Source organism: Pollachius pollachius (genome assembly GCF_949987615.1).
Source record: "Pollachius pollachius genome assembly, chromosome: 9".
NCBI lineage: Eukaryota > Metazoa > Chordata > Actinopteri > Gadiformes > Gadidae > Pollachius > Pollachius pollachius.
The window spans coordinates 3,801,757-3,823,252 of NC_136942.1; the positions used below are offsets into that span (position 1 = coordinate 3,801,757).

At 44.6% G+C, this 21,496-nt stretch overlaps 1 protein-coding gene across 1 annotated transcript in view; it reads left to right on the forward strand.

Moving 5' to 3' along the window:
* The window catches only part of LOC307080378 (solute carrier family 23 member 1), a gene marked incomplete at both ends in the record, with an annotated part of 31,686 nt that extends 10,394 nt beyond the window's left edge, over positions 1-21,292 (forward strand). The window contains 10 exons of the mRNA XM_079743056.1: positions 2,957-3,114; positions 3,993-4,167; positions 5,290-5,471; positions 6,427-6,544; positions 11,949-12,105; positions 13,760-14,013; positions 15,331-15,495; positions 16,671-16,779; positions 20,823-20,918; positions 21,105-21,292. Coding sequence (XP_079599182.1) covers positions 2,957-3,114; positions 3,993-4,167; positions 5,290-5,471; positions 6,427-6,544; positions 11,949-12,105; positions 13,760-14,013; positions 15,331-15,495; positions 16,671-16,779; positions 20,823-20,918; positions 21,105-21,292 — 1,602 coding nt within the window. The remainder of the gene's footprint in view (positions 1-2,956; positions 3,115-3,992; positions 4,168-5,289; positions 5,472-6,426; positions 6,545-11,948; positions 12,106-13,759; positions 14,014-15,330; positions 15,496-16,670; positions 16,780-20,822; positions 20,919-21,104) is intronic.
* Positions 21,293-21,496: the final 204 nt, after the last annotated feature.

Consider the following 21,496-nt stretch of genomic DNA (forward strand, 5'->3'; position numbering starts at 1 on the left):
TGCAGGGTGGCCAATGCTCCTTTTTGAATGAAAGTGGTAGTTTTGTGACATACTGTGATTACCTACATTGAGATGTTTCAGTACTTTCTATGGTATATACAGTAAAGTACAGTATATACAGTACTGTAAAAAAGAACCGATACAGTAACATTTTGTGGACGCCAACGCCTGTTCACTCAACAGCAGGAACTTGCCATTGTGGACCTGGTCAGAGAAAACGATGCAATCCGTCTCAACCAGCTTCAGCAACAAATACTTGTAGATAGAGAAGTATTCAATAACATAGAGCGAGTAAGCATTTCCACTATGAGACGCATCTTGGTAAAGCACCAAATTACCATGAAGCAATTGTACAGGGTCCCATTTTAGAGGAACAGTGTCAGGGTCAAAGGACCTCGACGTGAATATGTACAGGTAAGTGTTACAGTCCTTAACATTTACAATACAGTATTGGTGTCATCCAGTTACAGCTGAATATGTGCCATTGTATCAGTACCACATAGATACATTCAGAGAAGTACCAGGTACCTGTTTGATGGGGTGGGGGTTCTGTATGTGTAGTACTGTAGTTGAGTGTTTTGAGTAATGCCATCCAAAATATGTATTGCATGTATTTTGTTTTGTTAGAGAGCATCTTGGAGATGGATGGAGCTGCACAGCCTCATGAATTTATTTACATTGATGAGGCTGGATTCAACCTCAGCAAAACAAGACGACGGGGTCATAACATAATTGGCCAAAGGGCAATTGTGCAAGTCCCGGGGCAGCGCGGGGGAAATATCTCGTTGTGTGCTGCCATAAGCCTTCAAGGGCTACTGCACCATCAAACAAAAATAGGTCCCTTCAATACCGAACATATAATAACATTTCTGGATGCACTTCATGATGCAGCTGTACAGGACAGACCAGAGCAGCCCAGGTTTGTTGTTGGCTGGGATAATGTTAGTTTCCATCGGGCTGCTCTGGTCCGCAACTGGTTCACCAACCATCATCAATTTGAAGTCCTATACTTGCCCCATTACACACCATTTCTAAACCCCATAGAAGATTTTATTTCGGCGTATATGATCGCAAACCACATGCTCGCATGCCTCTTCTGCAGGCAATGGAACAGGCCTGCGGAGACATCGACTTAGGGTCAATCCATGGATGGATTCGGCACACAAGGCAATATTTCCCCCGATGCTTAGCGGGAGAAAACTTTGCTTGTGATGTTGATGAGATCCTATGGCAAGACCCAAACAGACGGCAGGATCCGTAAGCCCACCCGCGCACAATTGCCATGTTTTTCTGTGTTTACAGTACAGTAGGGTTTATTTTTGTTTTATTTTTGCTCAAACTGTATTTACTGCACTGTAATGTACAGTACTGCAAATACTAAGTAGTGGTACAGTATTTAGTATTTGATCTTTTGGTTGTGGTGAAAACGTGCCCTCTGTGGAACTGAATAAAAACAGTGAACATGAAAGACTGCAGTGTTTTATATAAAGTAGACCAGTTTCTGCTGATCTGAAAGTGTATTCATATGATGCAAGTGTGTATCATTTTGTCATTGTGCCATTTTTACAAAGAATTGTTAGGTTTCGATAGCCGAGTTTCAATTTGACATAGATGTGGATGGTTTATTTCCCAGCATTGTGTCTTATTTGCTTGTGTGTTGCGCTTTGACACAATGAGCCAAATTTTGCAAAACGTGTTCAAGCAATTAAAAAAAAAATGTAAAGCACGCAGTAAAAGCAAGTTGTAGAGTCAAAGCAGGAAACGTCTGGGAAAAAACTCTGGGCCGACCAATGTCCTGGCAAATAGGGTTATTTCCCAGTTATTTCTCTACTACTCAGAAAGGTGCACGTTTCCATTTACGACGACTACTTGTTCATGTTGTTGTATAAGGTAACGTACTATATAAGGTATAAGGTAACGTATTAACGTAACAATAGAATTACTTTTGTCACCAACCGAAGAATGAACTGCTGAGGGGAGGAGTGTGTAGTGGTGTTCAAGCCATTGGGCATAGCAGGACATAGTAGCATCTGTGAACGTATGCAACGTTCCGTCTCATTGCCATTCATTAGGGGAGTCCATGATATATGTGCTGCCTGCGGTTTATGGGAATGGGCACACACTGGCCAATCACAACTAATTTAGTTTTTTGCGTGTAAACATTAATAGCGTGTTGCTGCAAGAGGGCCAACGGCAGCCATGGGCAAGAAAATGTCAAAGTAATTAAGTTGCCAAAATGACTATGACAGCCATGAGAGGCTCTGGCAACTAACCGTAACGGTTTGGGCCCTCCCCTCGGGATAAGTAAAGGGCCGAATTTCACTCCCAGTACATCCCTGCTTGTGTGTGTGTGTGTGTGTGTGTGTGTGTGTGTGTGTTTGTGTTTGTGTGTGCGTCTGTGTGTGTGTGTGTGTGTGTTTGTGTCTGTCTGTGTGTGTGTGTGTGTGTTTGTGTGTGTGTTTGTGTTTATGTGTGTGTGTGTGTGTGTGTTTGTGTGTGTGTTTGTGTTTTTGTTTGTGTGTGTGTGTGTGTGTGTGTTTGTGTTTATGTGTGTGTGTGTGTGTGTGTGTGTTTGTGTTTATGTGTGTGTATGTTTGTGTTTGTGTGTGTGTGTGTGCGTGTTTGTGTGTGTGTGTGTGTGTGTGTTTGTGTGTGTGTGTGTGTTTGTGTCTGTGTGTGTGTTTGTGTTTATGTGTGTGTGTGTGTGTTTGTGTGTGTGTGTGTGTGTGTGTGTGTGTGTGTGTTTGTGTCTGTGTGTGTGTTTGTGTTTATGTGTGTGTGTGTGTTTGTGTGTGTGTGTGTGTGTTTATGTGTGTGTGTGTGTGTTTGTGTGTGTTTGTGTTTATGTGTGTGTGTGTGTGTATGACGTGTGTAGGTGCGTGTGTGTGGCTGTCTGTGCCTATCCAAAGTGTTCTTCCAGACCTCTCCTCATCTCTCTCTCATCTTGCTCCCCCAGCACTATATCCTGGCATTCGGGGGGATCATCGCCGTGCCCCTAATCCTGGCAGGGCCCCTCTGTATAGGAGACAACAACACCGCCAAGAGCCACCTCATCTCCACCATCTTCTTCGTATCGGGGCTGTGCACCTTGCTGCAGACCTCCATCGGCACCAGGTGACACATCTGACGCCCTACGGTGTATAGGGCTGTACCTCATGAGGTGTTTCCCCTCCCCCGCACGCACGCACGCACGCACGCACGCACACAGGCACGCACAAACACACGCGCGCACGCACTCACACACGCGCTCACGCACACACACCTGGCACGCACGCACACACAAACACACAAACACACGCGCGCACGCACGCACGCACGCACACGCGCACACACGCACAAACACACGCGCGCACGCACTCACACACGCGCTCACACACGCGCACACACACACAAACACATGCGCACACATACGCAAACGCATGCTTGTGAACTTGGACTGTGGGTTTGGGTGTTCCTTGGTTTTGAAATCCTTCAAGGAAAACATCCCTGTTTTATAACTGCAGGAAAGCTAAGCTACAGATAGCACAGTGGGGCGACTCCGGGTTATTAACTTGGTTTGCGGCAAATTTGGCAAAGCAAGGTAGACCCGTCAAAGAGGACTACAACTTTTAACCGAGCCTTCTTGTTGGAGAAACATGACCTTCCTGCTCTTAACAGTAGTTTACTTTAACAATGTATATCCAGATGCTATGGTGGAGCCATGAGTCCACATGCGCGCACATGTGCAAATGTTTCATGTTTCAAAGGCTTCTAACGTTCCAAAAACCATGATGTCTTTTTTAAAGTAAAACAATGCTGTGCAGGAATATAGTTGGGTCAGGACATACAGTTCCAATAAAGGGCCTTCTACCTCCTCGGATGAATACAAGAGAAGACATCAGGAGGCCATTTGTGTTATCCATGTCGAAACACGGCCTGCGGATGCATTGGCTAAATAAAAAAAATTCAATCTACAATCGCTCACCAAGAGTACAACCAAATCAATCCTCCAGGTTACCCATACTCCAGGGAGGTACTTTCAGCCTGATCACCCCCACGCTGGCCATCTTGGCCCTCCCTAAGTGGCAGTGCCCGGTCGCCGGGACCCCCACCATGGACCCGGGAAACACCACCACACCCCTGGCAACGGAGGACCCCGACCAGTTGTGGATGACCCGGCTACGGGAGGTATGTACTTGATATACGCCGGTTTCGGCAGAGAGGCTTATCCTGTCAAGAAGCTGTTGAAATAATGGAGATTTTCAAGTATTTAGCTAACTCTTTGACCCAAAGGGACTGAAGATGATACTTTATTAGTTCCAGATGGGAATTGTGTGTGTCACATCAGAAATGACCGGACTCGTGGATGGGAGCGTTTTATACTTTTTTCTAGTTCTAGTTCCAGATATGTTTTTAATGGAGTATATAGCTGCAGTAGAGTAGAGAAGTGACATAGCGCAGGTTGGTATTTAGTTGTGTTCATAATATGAACTTCACTACGGAGATCTGAGATTTGAAGCAACAAATCGATGTACGTTGTAATGCGTTCTAATGCATTCTAACATTGACATTCAAACATTATTAGGTTAATTCCATATGAATGCTGCCATTAAGCGACAGTAGATCCTCCTGGTCAAGCAGCTTATGTAGGTGGTGTAGGAATATGATACATCACCCCTCCCTGCCACACACACACACACACACACACACACACACACACACACACACACACACACACACACACACACACACAAACACTATTCCACTTACAGATCAGGTTCAGCAAAGGTTCAACTAATTTAATGCCATTACAGTAATCTCCTTATTAAAAAAAGACGGGTTCAGAGAAGTCAGGGGATGGGAAACAATTTGCTAAAAAAAACCCACTGTGAGTGTGCCCTCGTTTTTTACAATGAGTTCAAGATCCCAGTATCGAGAGAGACAAACATCATGTATAATAATGTGTAGCAGAAAGATGATTCCAACCTGCATGTCCATATGACCAATGAGTCCTCTGGGAATCTCCACTTGGAATCTCTACCCCATCGCCGACATGTGCCAGAGTTAGCACCATGTCCTTCCTGCCTGTCTTCAATTTTCCGGTCCACAAAGACATAAAAACCCTGTAAAAAGAAACTATAAAAAAACACCAAATACAAAAATATTTAAAAAACTCAATTGAATATATATATTTGCAAAACCTTTGTATGTATACTTTCTATTATTCCAAAAAATATTTGATGCATAAAATTAGGTGTAAAAAGTTTTTAAAAATTCAGTATTTTTTCCCCTCTGCCTTTTCGTCCCAAGATCCAGGGGGCCATCCTGGTGTCTTCCCTGCTGCAGGTGGTCCTGGGCCTGACTGGGCTGGTGGGTCTGGTGCTGCGGTTCATCGGGCCCCTGGCCATCGCCCCCACCATCAACCTCATCGGCCTGTCGCTGTTCATCGAGGCTGGAAAGAAGTGCGGTGCCCACTGGGGCATTGCAGCCTTGTGAGTCCCGTCCCTGATCCATCCGCAGCATCAGAATATCTATTGAAACACATGTTCAAAAAAGATACATGTATTAAAATGAATTAAATAATTCGAAACAAAAAGGTAGTAGAAACAGGTTTCTTATTCTTAAGAACCTTGAACCCAAGTGAAAGAGTGTATTTAGGATGCCAAATGCAGGTAGGCTCATTAGCTTCAATGTCCTCTTTAGCTTCCCTGATCATCGCTTTTGTAATGAGTAAACTCATTAGATGGTTTTGTCACAATCCGATCAACCCCCTCCCCCCCTCGTCTTTCTTAGCTGTACTTCACCAGGGCTGTGCCATCACTCTCAATGCAGCTCCGTGCTTTCATAACCTTTTCTCTGTCTCCACCGATGGCGACAACATTATTTTTAGTTGATACATGTGGTTAAGGTGCTGGTAGGGATTGAGGCCTCTTGCCTATAGGCTGAGTGGCTGGGGTATAAACTCGGCTGGAAGTCAATTGATTGCTGCATGTGGTGGGCTTGAATGAGTGCTACTTTGCTCATAGTTAGTCTTTTTTTTGATAATTTGATTGATATTTTAATGCAACTCATAGCTGTCAATCTCAAGCCTCCATTGGAAGTGCATTTCTTTTATCGGCAACAGCCTTATAAAAAAAAAAACAATTGTGCCAAAATGCATAATTAGTTTTTGTTCGTCCTAGGACAAATGATCATTTAAATCCAATATTCTCTAGTATTTACTACAATACTTTTTGATAGGAATTGATGACTGTTGTCTGTAGATGTGTTGAGTTGGTCCAGTGCTGAGCAAAGCAAATCCAGACACATCGTATACAAAACATCTGCACAAATGATTGAATTATTTATAACACACAGATCACATGACAATGATAACGTTGCATCAACGACAGTTTGTATGTTTTTTTTCTTCTGCAGCTGATGTTTTTACTTTCGTTTTCTACACAGAACGGTGGGTTTGATTATTCTGTTCTCTCAGTATCTGAGCAAGGTCAACGTTCCCATGATTACCTACAAGGACAAGAAGTGGACGATCTTTCAGTATCCCCTCTTCAAACTGTTCTCCGTGAGTATCACCTGCTCACATGGCTCCTTGCTGTGTGTCACACCTGTCCGGGACCTTTACTCAGGTTACTTTACTTGTTAGCTCAGGCTTAAAAACGATGGTGCTCAGTGATTGCATGTGGCTTACCAACCTTGTGGCTTAAAGAGACAGCAGCACCTCCCAACAACCCACAGAGCCTCCAAAGCCAGCAAGCTCCAACCATAACAACTGGTTGTGCACTTTTGGGCCGACCAAGGATCCAGTGGGCTCAATCCTCGAAGAGGTTTTAGTGGCAGCAGTTTGATGAGGATATAGATAGATAAATTGAGAGAGCTGGCCTAGCGGACCTGAGAGCAATCCTAAGGAAACAACTCTTGACCCTGCGGAGGGCAGAGTTCCACAGGAGGAGGAGGGAAGAGAGAGCCAGGAAGAGAACAGCTTTCCTGGCCAATCCCTTGAAGTTAGCCAAGCAGCTTCTTGGCCCAAAGAGGACTTGCCGCCTTACCTGCTCCAAGGATGTCATTAACAACCACCTCAAGGCCACATACAGTGACCCTACCAGAGAACAAACGCTGGGCCCATGCGATGCACTGACAATACCACCAGAGCCTACATCGGACTTCAACCTGAAAGAGCCCTGCCTTAGTGAAGCCGAGGAAGTGGTGCGGGGAGCAAGATCAAGCTCGGCACTAGGCCAAAGCAGAGTGCCTTATAAGGTGTTGAAAACTGCCCAAAGCTATTACACCGGCTTTGGCGGGCGCTGGAGGTGATCTGGAGGAGAGGAAAGATCGCCCAGTCATTGAGGTATGCGGAGGGAGTGTACATACCGAAAGATGAAAAGTCTGAGAACATCGACCAGTTTCGTGTCATCTCCTTACCCAGTGTGGTGAGCAAAATCTTTTTCAGTATCGTAGCCAAGAGACTCTCCAACTCCCTGTTGAGCAATAAGTACATCGACACGTCAGTGCAGAAGGGAGGAATACCCGGGGTTCCTGGTTGCCTAGAACACACAGGCGTGGTAACCCAGCTCATCAGGGAGGCGAGTGAAGGCGGAAGGGATCTGGCTGTGCTATGGCTGGATCTCACCAACGTCTATTCCTCTACGTCTACTACTACAGCAAGTTCAGCTTGAGAGTGTCCTCTGGCCAGATGACATCTGACTGGCACCAGCTGGAAGTGGGCATAATCACTGGCTGTACAATCTCAGTGATCCTCTTCGCACTAGCAATGAACATGCTGGTCTAGGCAGCGGCACCAGAATGCGGAGGTCCCCTCAGCAAGTCTGGAGTAAGGGAACCTCCCATCAGAGCCTTCATGGACGATCTCACAGTGACAACAACAGCTGTACCAGGAGCCAGGTGGATCCTCAAGGGGTCGGAGAGCGTCATGGCATGGGCTCGCATGAGTTTCAAACCTGCAAAGTCCAGGTCCTTGGTACTTCAGAATGGGAAGGTCACAGACAAATTCCGCTTCAGGCTGGGAGAACACCAGATCCCGTCTTTCACTGAGAAGCCGGTGAACAGCCTTGGAAAGGTCTTCAACTGCAGTCTGAATGACAGAGGTTCCATCAAGGCAACCAGTGCTGAGTTGGAGGGCTGGTTAAGAACAGTGGACAAGTCTGGGCTCCCTGGAAGATTCAAGGCCTGGGTCTACCATTATGGAATCCTCCCAAGAATCCTCTGGCCCCTGCTTATCTATGAGGTCCCCATGACTGTGGTGGAAGGATTTGAGCCAAGGGTCAGCAGCTATCTACGCAGGTTTGCTCCCCCTTTGGTGATGTCAGTTGACCTGGAGAGGCAGCTGAAAATTCCACCACACATCACCCAGACGAGATTGAGACCTGACATCATCTTGGTCTCAGAGGCCACAAAACAACTAGTCTTGCCTGACAGTTCCATGGGAGGAGAGGATAGAGGAGGCTCAAGAAAGAAAGAGGGAGAAGTACCAGGAGCAGGTGGAGGATTGTCGGAGGAACGGGTGGAAGACCAGGTGTATGCCAGTGGAGGTGGGCAGTCGGGGGTTCGCCACAAACTCCCTGAGCAAAGCCTACGGCACACTGGGAATAACAGGTGTAAACCATAGGAAACAACGTGGAGGCAGCGAAAAAAAAGCCTCCAGATGGCTCTGGTTGAAGAGGGGAGAGGAGTGGGGGCAGTAGAATGCCGCTTGGACACAGGCCGGGGTCTGATCAGCCTCAGGGTCGCCTGGAGGAGGGTGTCTGTTGTGAGACCACAAACACCCAGTGACTCCAGGAAACAACACTGATGAGGTGTGCGTCAGTAGATGTATTGTTAACTTTCTTTGTACACCAGCTTAAAAAAAGCCAGAATAAGCTACTAATAGGAAAACACTCTAAATTGTAAGGCCTATTGTTGGGTCCTTCCCTGCTTATGGTATGAAGTCGATAGATAGAGCCCCACGCAGCATCACAGCCTATCAGATAGACCTGAGACTAATTACCTGCTCTCAAAACATATTTATGAGCAAGCAACAACCTTTTGCCTTTCAAAACTGATATATTAAAAGGATCCTATGGTTTTAAAACAGGGACATGCAATTCTGGGGAACTCTTTCTCTGTGAATGAAATGACACCATTGTTCTGCCCTTTTTGTAATGGTTTGCATTGGATTTAATGTTATCAGGTAGAGACTCTGCCAAAATTATCTCTGCTAAAAATTCTCTTTTTCTGCTCTCTTTCACTGTATTCACATCAACACTCAACCCAGGTACTCCAATGCTGTGCTATGACTACCAACTGATAATGCACCCGGTGGTTTTCACGCTATGCATATAAAGGAATTTATAATATCGACTTGCACAACAATCTGGCAGGTTTTTAGCCTCTAGGTGTAGATAATTCTCTATTTTCTTTGGGTATAACCTGAGAAAGAGGCCTACTGATGAAGAGATAAAGCTTACTGTAAAAGCTATAATACATCATAATGTATTTGATGTATTATGTCTATGATGTATTTCTGGTAATGTAAATGTATACCCCATAGTGTCAGAGTATAGTATATGTACAGTGGAGGAACTTTATAATTCATCGTCAATGGCTATAAACACATAATCTTGTTTGAGTCTGCTTGAAATATACCTTAGAAGCACTGGCTGTCACTAGGTCAATACACAGTTTTTCCAAGTGTTGTGACAGTAGGCCTCTTGGTATTTCACCTCAAACAGTGCAGGTACAGAGCTGTATCGAAATTGTTCAAACAATCAGAATCGGAGTGTTGATGGATGAGAATGAACATTAAAAAAACCACCCCTTGGAACCTAAACAAATGAACAATTTAAACGTCAGACAATGTGCATTACATGAGAGTACTGCACATTGTCAGATTTTATTCTTGAAATTGACACATTTTCAATAATATATATATATATATATAATAATTTAATCAAATATATTATAAATAGTATCCAGAAAATATAGTATTATGGCATGTTATCATAAAAAACATAGGGTTTCCTTTGTGTTCTCCATTTTTTTACTTTTTCCATTGATGTTTTAGGTTAATTTGTGCATAAGCAATGTTGCTGTCCTCGTTCTTTCCTCTCTTCTGCTGGCCCTAAGTAACAGTTGCATGTAAATGGGGAGCCGGCACTCTTTGCTCAGCCACAGTAAGCATCTACTGGTTTTTTTCTTCTTAAAACACACTCCAGTCATCTCCACTGAGCCGCTTTATTGCTAAAATAACATTGCACGGGCCCCAAGGACTAAGGCTAATTCAAGGACAGGGTTATATTCTACTTAGAAAAAAGTCCAGTCATCCCCACTGAGCCGCATATTGCTAAAATAACAGCATGGACCCAACATGCCATACCCAGGGGCCAAATTGCCCTGGGTCCCTCTTTCATCACTTGCAAAAAAATAATGAGATCCCTTATTCTAAAGGGGCTGATGACCCAACAACTCAGACAGGATGCACATTACCACGTTTACATTGTTTTTATTGGCTAGAAATACATAAAACTGTCATTAATGACAGTTTTAAGTATTTCTAGCACGGATAAACACAGCACACACTTGTTCATTTGAAGGAAACTCTCCCTGTACTCCAACGGTTGATGGTTTGAAACCATGCCACAAGGAGCACTGAGGATTTGTTGAGGTATTATTTGATAATGCTTACTTAGTGTTGCTAGAGATAAAAGCGTCTGTAATGTATTGTTTTTAAGAGATTGATTCTAGCACAGCAACATTTCTGTGCAACCGTGAAAGTGATCTGAGCAGTCGTAAGGGTCATAGAAAGAAATGACACATCGATAAGATACAATCAGTTGAGTTGGTTTAAACTGATATTTTATGTCTGAATCTGGTGCTTTTTTATCCTCAATCATTAGGTCGGACAGAGTTCTTACGGTTGGTGATTATTATATTCATCTCGATGATGTTTCTTCCAGCTTTGCTGCAAGAAGCATAATTTGCTTCTAAACACAGAAGCAGAAGCACTCGTGTTTAGACATGTGTCATTGCTTCTAAACGCGTTTCTGGTCCTACACACAGCAGGGTACTTACTTATACTTCTTATACTTTGAACCGTATTTTAACTCTTGGTTTGAAAATCGATTCCATTTTTCTCTGAGGAGCTGCAGGTTAGTGACCATCAATGTGGTTCATTTAACCTTTTTCTGCCCAGTAAACAGGTAAATTGCTGCGCATCTTGAATCACCTCAGCAACTTTGAACCTTAAGCGTGTGGTCTTCTCACACTGCTGTCACTAGTCTGGATCTCCTTCAAAACACACAGCTCCGCCTCGTGGCTTCAAGTCGTTCCTTCTGTGGAGTCATTCCTGACTGAAAGGCTTAGGCAGTGGGTGGGGGGCCTTTGGGAGTGCCCCGGACTCCCAAAGTCAAGTTCAGGACTCATTTAAAGGTCATTGTTTCTACATGTAGAGCCTTGCATGGTCAGGCACCTTTATACATATCTGAATATGCACCGGTAGGTCACTGCGGTCAACTGGCCTTTGACATGCGTCGTCTTTTGGACTTACAGTATGTGTGTTGGTAAAGTAGGTTGTTGCTAATGTTTTGTTGTTTGTTTCTTTGAACTGTTTGATAGTATTCTTTTTATCCGACTTATTGAGATTTTCCCCTGTTTAAAAATGTCATTCCTTTTAGTCAAACATAGCACTTTTTTGAAAACAATCGAATGATCAAAAAGACGCCACCGTTCTCACTTAGCCTAAACATTAATCGCAAAAAGCACGGGGTATCACTCAATGAAAACAGTCCCGCCCCTCTGAAACATTATGAGATGAACATTGTGTTGTGCTTGAAACTTGACCCGTGTTTGGTTAGTAGGTTCCCGTGACTTTAAGGTTCAAGAAAACACAGACAAATCAAACGTTACCTTTACCACTGCAGCGATAAAAGCAGCCTATCAAAACGTCTCTCTTGTCCCCTGCCCCCCTGTCACAGGCCTTGTTCGGGATGTGTGGTGGCTGGTTGGTCTGCTACCTATTGACCGTCTTCGAGGTTCTGCCCTCCAAGTCGGACCAGTACGGCTACGCTGCCCGGACCGACATCAACCTGGACGCCGTGAGAAGTGCTCCGTGGTTCCATGTTCCTTACCCAGGTTAGAGAACCCACGACGGGCCTGGTCCCAGGACCAAAGCTCAATACCCAGGTTAGAGAACCCACGACGGGCCTAGTCCCAGAACCAAAGCCCCATACCAAGGTTAGAGTACCCAGGAGAATCCTTGTCCCAGAACCAAAGCTCGATACCCAGGTTAGAGAACCCACGACGGGCCTAGTCCCAGAACCAAAGCCCCATACCAAGGTTAGAGTACCCAGGAGAATCCTTGTCCCAGAACCAAAGCTCGATACCCAGGTTAGAGAACCCACGACGGGCCTAGTCCCAGAACCAAAGCCCCATACCAAGGTTAGAGTACCCAGGAGAATCCTTGTCCCAGAACCAAAGCTCGATACCCAGGTTAGAGAACCAAGCCTGATTAAGGAATCCTCCTTGCACAATCCTTCTTTAACCGGGAAAGAAAACAAATTTGATGCTGTCCGCTTGGCTCTTGGCTATTTCTCCTGTGTACACTTTATCATTTTAGTTCCCATTCCATTGGTTATGCACTTCACAGCTGAGCATCTCCCTCTTCTTCTCTCTCTCTCTCTCTCTCTCTCGTTGCTCTGCTTATTGCTACATTACACATTGCTACATTACCTGCTGAAGACACAGCTGTCAAAACCTTTGTGACTGTTCCAAGAATTGAGGATCTCCAATGCCAGTCCATCAACACCTTTCTCCTCCACTCCCATCCTGTCAGAATGCCAGAGGGAGAGGGAGAGATGTCAAGAGAGAAATAGCAAGAGAGAGAGAAAACCAGCAGGGGATGTTGAAAGACAGCAGGAGACAGAGATAGATGAAGAGAGAGAGAGTGAGAGAGAGCGAGAGAGCGAGAGAGAGCAGGAGGGAGGCTGATGGGAACGGATCTAACTTTCTAGGTTGCATAAAACTGCACTAGTCTATCGTCAGGTCCATCTGAGGCATCTGCCAGAGGGAATAAGATATCAATATGACACTGCAATGATAATAATGAGCTTTCCCCTGGATGTCAGTTGTCCCTTTGAGTACGAAGATGTTTATTTTTCTGAACGTTTTGTACTCCTGGGGTTAGCAAACTTCACGGGTGCTGACAGAAGTTTTTATGATATGCATTGGGGATATGTCTACTCTGAGTGCACACTTTATAAAGGTTGTAGAATCAAACCCTTAAGAGTTTCTGGAGCTGTGTGTGTGCTGTTTGCGTGCGTTTGCACGCCTGTGTGTGTGTATATGTATGTGTGTTTGTGTTGTTTGCTGGTTCGCCATGTATTGTAGCTGTTCCTTTAGGATAATATGTTTAGGCACGCACAACAACCCGTTCAATCTTTGAGTGAGTGCATTTCCGAGGCGTTGCACATGCCTATGTGTGTGTGTGTGTGTGTGTGTGTGTGTGTGTGCGCGTGTGATTGTGTGTGTGTGTGTGTGTGCATGTGTGCGTGTGTTTGTGTGCGTGTGTGCGTGTGTGCGTGTGCGTGTGTGTGTGTGTGTGTGTGTGTGTGTGTGTGTGTGTGTGTGTGTGTGTGTGCATGTGTGTGTGTGCGTGTGCGCGTGTGATTGTGTGTGTGTGTGTGTGCATGTGTGCGTGTGTTTGTGTGTGTGTGCGTGTGCGTGTGTGTGTGTGTGTGTGTGTGTGTGTGTGTTCCCGCTAACACCCATGGGGTGCCCCCTCCCCCAGGTCAGTGGGGGGTCCCCACCGTCAGCGTGTCGTCGGTGCTGGGGATGACAGCTGGCGTGCTGGCCTCCACCATGGAGTCCATCGGCGACTACTATGCCTGCGCTCGCCTCTCCGGGGCTCCGCCGCCACCCACGCACGCCATCAACCGGGGCATCGCGGTGGAGGGCCTGGGCTGCATCCTGGCTGGGCTGTGGGGCACGGGGAACGGCACCACGTCATACAGCCAGAACATCGCCGCGCTGGGGATCACCAAGGTGGGCTTTTGGTTTTTTGCAGAAGCACCTTTTTTTGGGTTGTGCAGAGGCAAGGATCTCCGAGTTCTCTGGAGGATCCGTTGTCAACGGCCTATACCCCCCCAAGGGGTGTCAAGGCATAAGAAGAAGAAGACGAAGAAGCACCTTCTTACACACAGCCGTTCGTCACGCTGTTTGACACGCAGCAAGGAAGGGATCGTGCCTTACAGGGCCTTCAGCTTGGTCGACTGCCCTTTTGAAATGTCTTCAGAACAGGGTTCTTTCCCACCGAAGACGGAGGATATTTTTTTTTATGTTTAACCTCATTTAACCAGGTAAGGTTATGTGATTCATAACCTCTTTTGCAAAGAGGGACGTGGCCATGAAGAAGTATAAAACAAGATTAAACCAGGTTACAAAAAAAGAAGAAGCAGGGCAGGAAACACACTCGGACAGCACACATTTAGCATTATGAACAAAATAAACTAACGCTGAATAAGTTTGTTTGAACATGTTGAATACGAAGGCATTGACCTGTCATTTAACAGGGAAAATAAAAGTATGTATCACTTAGCCGCAAAGAGAGTTTGTGGCTTGAAGATGGGCTGGCTGAAGTTGTGTGGTTGATCACACAGTGTTTGATTTCACTCGACTCCAACAGATGGATTCACGGGGCCTGCCAAAGTTTTCCTGCGTAATAGCTGTCGTCCGTATTCAATTCTAGTACATCCAGATGTGGATTGGAATTGTGAATTCTCTACAATTGCTGTCTATGTATTTTGAACTCTTAATGCTCGCCTATAAGATATGGCCTGTTTTTACATACATTAAACAACATATGTGATATTTTTTTTGATAAACCAGGGAGAAAAACATACTGTATGTGGTATCCACTCTCCAAAAGTTATGTAAAATGTTCTCATTCCAAACAGTACGAAGGTGCCAATAACAATGGCAGTACAATGACAATGGTCGTAAAAATATGAAAATGTGTCTTTAGTTAAATAATAAGAATAATTATAATAGATCTGTACAAATAAGCAACATTAATTATTTCATACACCAAAATAGTGAGCAAAAACAGGAGTGTGTTCACAATATCAGTGATTTTATATGGGAAGCCATGCGGAACCACAAAGAGCGGAAGAACACCAAATCCGTTCAACTTGATGTTGAGGGATTTCTATTCGCTATTCCCACTGCTGGTCCCACTGAGAGTCTTATCTCCTAGAAGACCCCTACTTATGACCCTCACAGTAGATTAAGCCCTCACAGTAGGGCTTCAACAGATACCCTCCCCTGACCCCTGACCCCTCCGGCTGTCCTGTTCTGTCTCAGGTTGGCAGTCGACTCGTTCTTCAGACCACGGGAATCCTGATGATTCTACTGGGAATCTTCGGAAAATTCGGAGCAGTTTTCATCACCATTCCAGAGCCTGTTATTGGAGGGATGTTCCTGGTGATGTTTGGAATGATTGCAGCTGTGGGAATATCCAACCTTCAGGTAGATATTTAAAGGGCCGCTATATTATCATCAGGTGTGAGTGTGATTAGCCAGTAAAAGCCATTTCAAATTCTGCTCTGCGCTGGGACATAGTGACATCGCAAGTGGGAGTGTCAATTCAGATGTTTGATGGATGGATCAGGCTACCAGCCTTCCCAGTGGACACTTCCAACTGCTAGGCTTCCTTTGTGGAATAGTTTGGTTGCCTCTGCTTCTCCGGTGTCGAACAAATCAACTGTACTTTGGATGCTCACAGACCCAGGCCATGTGCCAAGTCAAATGTAAACATAGACGCTGCAGGCTTCATAAAATGAAGGTCTTTTGTCTTCTGTAAGATATCTCCATGTGTTCAAAGCAGCAGGTTGTGGCGATCTCTAGTCTTCAGTGCTGTTTACATTAAAGGTTTCTCTCTGTTTGAACAGCGTTCAGACAGTGTTTGGACTTCTCCAGTCACAATAGTATTGTCTGTATCCAAACAGTGAAGAGAAGATCTAATATTTAAGAAACAATACCTTGGTAGTTTAAGACGATAAAATCGGAGCCATTATAATTTCATTTCAGCTCATGAGAGTGTGAGAACAGAACCATTAACACCTTGTTCGAACCACATCCAGTCCAAGATATATAACAGCATCGATACTCAGAAATATGCAAACATTGGAGTTGGAACATATTTGAATGGTAACCTATGGTAGGTGTGGATCACTACATGATCTTTAACCCGGGGAATGAGGCAGTCTATCTCAACAGAAACCATGTTGGGCGAGAGAGGCTTAAAGTGGAGCTAAACAAGCCAAATAAGGTTTTTTCTGAGGTCAATAAGTTTGGTTGTTTTTGATATTCCCTGCTCTTCCTGTTACTCTGTTAACCTCTCGTGTGTATTCATACATTTTGGTCGCTAGAATCACGTCTTTCCCAAATGTTCCCTCTTCCACTGCCCACTTTTATTCCCTCCCTCACGCTCTCATCCTCCCTTCTTTGTCTTCCAAAAAACATCTACTACCACTTTCACTTCCTCTGTCTATTAGTAGTATGATGGGGTGGGGATCATTACATCATTTGGCATTATGTATATCAAATATATATTTTTATATTTAAATATATATTATTTAGATAAATATTATTGTCATTATTATTTATATTCATATTATAATGCCTGTCTCTGCCTCATGCAGTACGTGGACCTGAACTCCTCCAGGAACCTCCTCATTCTGGGCTTTTCCACGTTCAGTGGCCTGGTCCTACCAACCTGGTTCAACTCCAACCCTGGTGTCATCAACACAGGTGAGAGTCCTGTCTGTAGATACTGATGGAGGTCCAAAAGCTCCAACTACCTCGGAGCTCCTTGGCAGACGCTGAGGCTTCTCATTGTGTAGAATCAAAAAATGAACGTATTTTCTAAAAGAAGAACCAACAACTGCACTCAATGCTTTTGTCCGTTTTTGTTGCTCACTCACTCAGTGCTCGTTCACATGTTCCGTTGCTCAAATGAGTTGTATGCCCGTCCAATTGCGTCCAGAGGAGTTTTGGGCTGATCTTGAAAACGGAAAATTGAAAACAAACAGGGCGGTTCCAGACTAATTCGCATATGCTAAATTTGTCTGGGGATGTTACGCTAGTCCTAGCCTAGCTTAATAACGCAAAGTTACAAAAAGCAATATTATGAAGGCCATAATTTGTCGCTAGTCTATTACTCTACATGCTTAGTAGCCTTATAATTGATTTGTTAAGTAGGAAACAAGAATGGGGAAATATGCTTCCCCCCTGTGGCAGAGGAAAGCGCAGCAGCAGAGGGCACATTTGCTTAATTATACAATATTTTTTTTTAAGGCTGAACCGTAAGCCGTGATGTTGTGGGGAGAGGTTTTACCGTATTAAAACAATTAATATCGCCCAAGCCTTATCTGGACAATCCGGTTTTATAAGAGAACACAGTAATTAACCGACATTCCTGCACTGACACTCCTACACGCACACATACACAGCAAAACACCGGAGGCTCAGATCTGTGCAAGCACAGCACACACGCACACACGCAAATACACACACGCAGACAGGCCTTTATAAATGTCTTATCCAACAAATAACCCTATGTCCCATAAATCTATACTTTTGCGACGTATGTGCTTACTTTCTGGAAACAGATAAGCCAATTAATGGTTTTGACTAATAATAAGTCTCAGCTTACAATCATCCACTCCTTACAATGTGCTCCCACAGTCCCCAATCTCCCACAGACATCAGACTTTGATCCTGGGAGTCATGTGATGCGCCAGCCAACCGAGAACAGCCTGTAATCTAAAGTTCAGGTCTGTCTTCAGGAGGACTTGTCTGGCGCCCACAGGTCAACGGCAGCTTACCACTCAATCCTATTGACTCAACCCGCTGCCGCTCACTGTAATCTGCCCAGCTCAAGGCCCTCTTTCTCGTCATACTCCTCGAGGGCACCATCAATGGAAAGCCCCCACTTTCTTCTAACACCCCTGTCACTCATATCATTTCAACAATGATCTGGTACGTTCTGCTGTGTATTTTGTTATTATTTTATTATTCGCTTTTTCGGAGCGGTTTGCTGTCCGTTCCGAGAACAGCCTGTAATCTAAAGTTCAGGTCTGTCTTCAGGAGGACTTGTCTGGCGCCCACAGGTCAACGGCAGCTTACCACTCAATCCTATTGAGTCGACCCGCTGCCGCTCACTGTAATCTGCCCAGCTCAAGGCCCTCTTTCTTGTCATACTCCTCGAGGGCACCATCAATGGAAAGCCCCCACTTTCTTCTAACACCCCTGTCACTCATATCATTTCAACAAGGATTTGGTACGTTCTGCTGTGTATTTTATTATTATTTTATTATTTGCTTTTTCAGAGCGGTTTGCTGTCCGTTCTTATTGCGCAAGATGTGCTTTCATAAGTTTGTGCTTCACCAATACCTATTATGAATTTTAAACAATTAGAAGCCCACTATATGATCCATTGTGTAAATAATGTGTCCAACACTGAGGACGTGGATGATAGATAACCACTTTTGTACGTTTTTTGTGTAACAAAAAGAGTGAGAATACTCGATATCTTGAGAAGAACAATGAACAGTTTTATAACTCATATGTAGATTTACACAGGGTCAACTGTACATTGAATTGTGTTGTCAGAGAAAAACACAGTAGGAGATAACTATAACACTGACGGAGGCCTGTTGCCAGTGAATTCTGTGCCGCTTCCACCACCCTCTGTAGTTATTTGCAGCTGTGGGCGGGACAGTTTCGTACCAGATGTTGATGCAGAACGTCAGCCTGCTCACGGTTGTGCACCTGTTGAAGTTTGTGAAGATGCTTGGGTTCATGCCAAAATTTCCCAGTCTTCTTAAGAAAACAGGGCAAGGTTTTTTCACCGCGGAATCTGTATGTAATATCCAACAGAAGTCCTCCATGATGTGCACGCGCAGGTACTTTAGACTACTGACCCTTTCAACCCAAACATCACTAATGTGGATGGGGATGTGTCCACACCCCTGCTGTTATCTGTAGCCCACATCATCTCTTGAGAGTGAGGTTTATCTCCTGACTTCCTCTCTGTGGGCCGTCAAGTTGTTGTCAGTGATGAGGCCCAGGTGGTGTCATGGTGTGAACGTTAAGTTAAATTATGAGATTGGACCTGTGCCTGGTGGCACCGCCATAAGCGAACAGTGAACATGGGAGCTCAGGGGAAGATCAGCGAGGAGGAGGTGTGGCTGCCGCTTCTCAATGCCTTGGGCCTGCCCGTTTGGAGGTCTAATATAGAGCTGCAGATGGAGGTTTCGAGACCAAGATCAACTGCCTTAAAGACAAGGTGTGAGGGAATGATGGAGTCGAATGATGAGCTGTAATCGATGAAGAGCATTCTCACATGGCCAGGTGGTTGAGCACAGAATGAGTCGCCCAGAAGATGGCTTGATCTGTAGCCGTGTTGGTCTATATGCAAACTGAAAATGGTCCAAGGTTTCAGGAAGGGGGGACAGATGTGTTTCTCTGGGATCAGAGCTGTGGTAGTTGGACCCCTCATATCTGGCTTCTTCATAAGCATCAGGGTCCCCTGAGTTGAAGGCGTTGGTCCATGCTTTGAGTTTAGCGGTAATCTGCCGAGTGATCCTGGGTTTGTGGTTGGGGTAGTTGCAGACTGTGGCTTTTGGAACCACATTGTTAATCCACTTACTTACATTATATAGCCTATCCCAGAGCAGCTGCATCCTCAAAGATCTCTGTTGCCTTGAAGCAGGACTGTAAGACTGCGGCTGCCTCTTTGTTCCATTTCTAAATGTCCCTTGAATCTGTGTACCTGTTTCCATTTCTGCCTATATGAAGGGAAACAGTAGGATCAGAGGTCGGCCTTTCCAAAGCAGGACTGGGGAGGGGTTTATAACAGCCTCTGAATGGGATTAAACAGTGATCCAGGGTCAGTTTACCTCTGGTGAGAAGTTATATATTGATAGTATTTTAGGCTTACCTTCTTCATGTTGGCTCTGTAAAATAATCCAAAATCACACCAAAAAGTCATATTTTACAAGTGAATGTTTTAAAAAATGTTATTGTGACAATCAAGGGCACAGGTCTAATTACAACAAGTGTTTTCTGAAGGGCACATCAAAAGTATCATCAATGTATATTTAATGATCTGCTGTAACAAACACACAGCAATTAATAGTATTAATATGCAACGGTTCAGACCACTGAGCAAGATACATAGGGGGGACATTAACAAAACCTGAAAAAAGTTTTTATACTATGCATAGTAGCATTTTCTATTGAAATATAATACAATGGCCAGTTTACAAGTAGGTTTAGCCTTATTATAACATAATGTACCATGTAGCATTGTTTATATTAATCTGATCACCGTAGTAGTGGCAGTATTTCTCCATTCATAGGAGACTATATCACGGTGGTCTTAAAGTTTGGCAGTCTCAGCGGGCAGTATTTTGTTTGGTTTATCGTTTAATGATGGACACAGCATAATGTAACGCCATATAGCGGAGAAGGATGTGAACAGCAGGGGGGAACCGTCCAGACTAGTGGGAACACCCCTTCCCTACCACCCAGACATTTTGTCTTTATGAGCCAGGTTCTGAAGCTAGGGCTTAGCTATTTAGTATCCCCTGGCAGAGATGCCGATCCATACCAATTGTCGAGGCTGGAAGATTGTGCGCTCCCTTGTTCCAGAAGATCTTATCAATGTTACCTTCTCACCCCGTTCGATTTTATGGCCATTCTTTTAACATGTTTTAATGTTGGCCACTTTGTTACCCCTGGTGAAAAAAGTATTGTTGTTATTGATGTATCTTCTCTCTTTCTTCAAGGAGTGAAAGAGCTGGACCAGGTTATTTTGGTGCTTTTTACCACCCACATGTTCATTGGAGGTTTCCTCGGATTTGTTTTGGACAACACCATTCCAGGTACAGGCAACACAAGCAGCACTTACGCCATAGAGTTAGGATAGATAGAGACACTCAAGTTATACCATGCAAGTTTAAATCCTGAAAATAAAAGAAACAAAAAATACCAAACTGAAACAAAGCTGTTATATGGGACATTTGATATATCCACCTAAACTGTTCTTGCTGGTTGTTTCCCGGTCAAAGGAAGTGAGAAAGAGCGGGGGATAAGGAGCTGGCGTAAGAAGGTCCAAGAGAACGGACAGGGCCATGCGGTTAACCAGTCCTGTTACGACATCCCCTACTGCAACGCCATCTTCCAGAGCTTCAAATGCTTCCAGTACCTGCCGTTCCTCCCATCCTACAGAGAGCCCAAGAGGAAAACCTCAAAGTAAGCCTAGCCAACCTCAAAGTAAGCCAAGGTGGGGCTGAAAACAACCTTCATTCTGGGATTCAGCTGGTTCCATGGCTTTTGGTAGCACACTACATAGAGAAGTGGGCAGGTGAGATATTGTGTTCGGAATTATGACATTTTAATGAATTGTGTCTTTTATATGGTTGAAATTCAAGCCTATGTTACACTACAGGTAAAGCTTTTG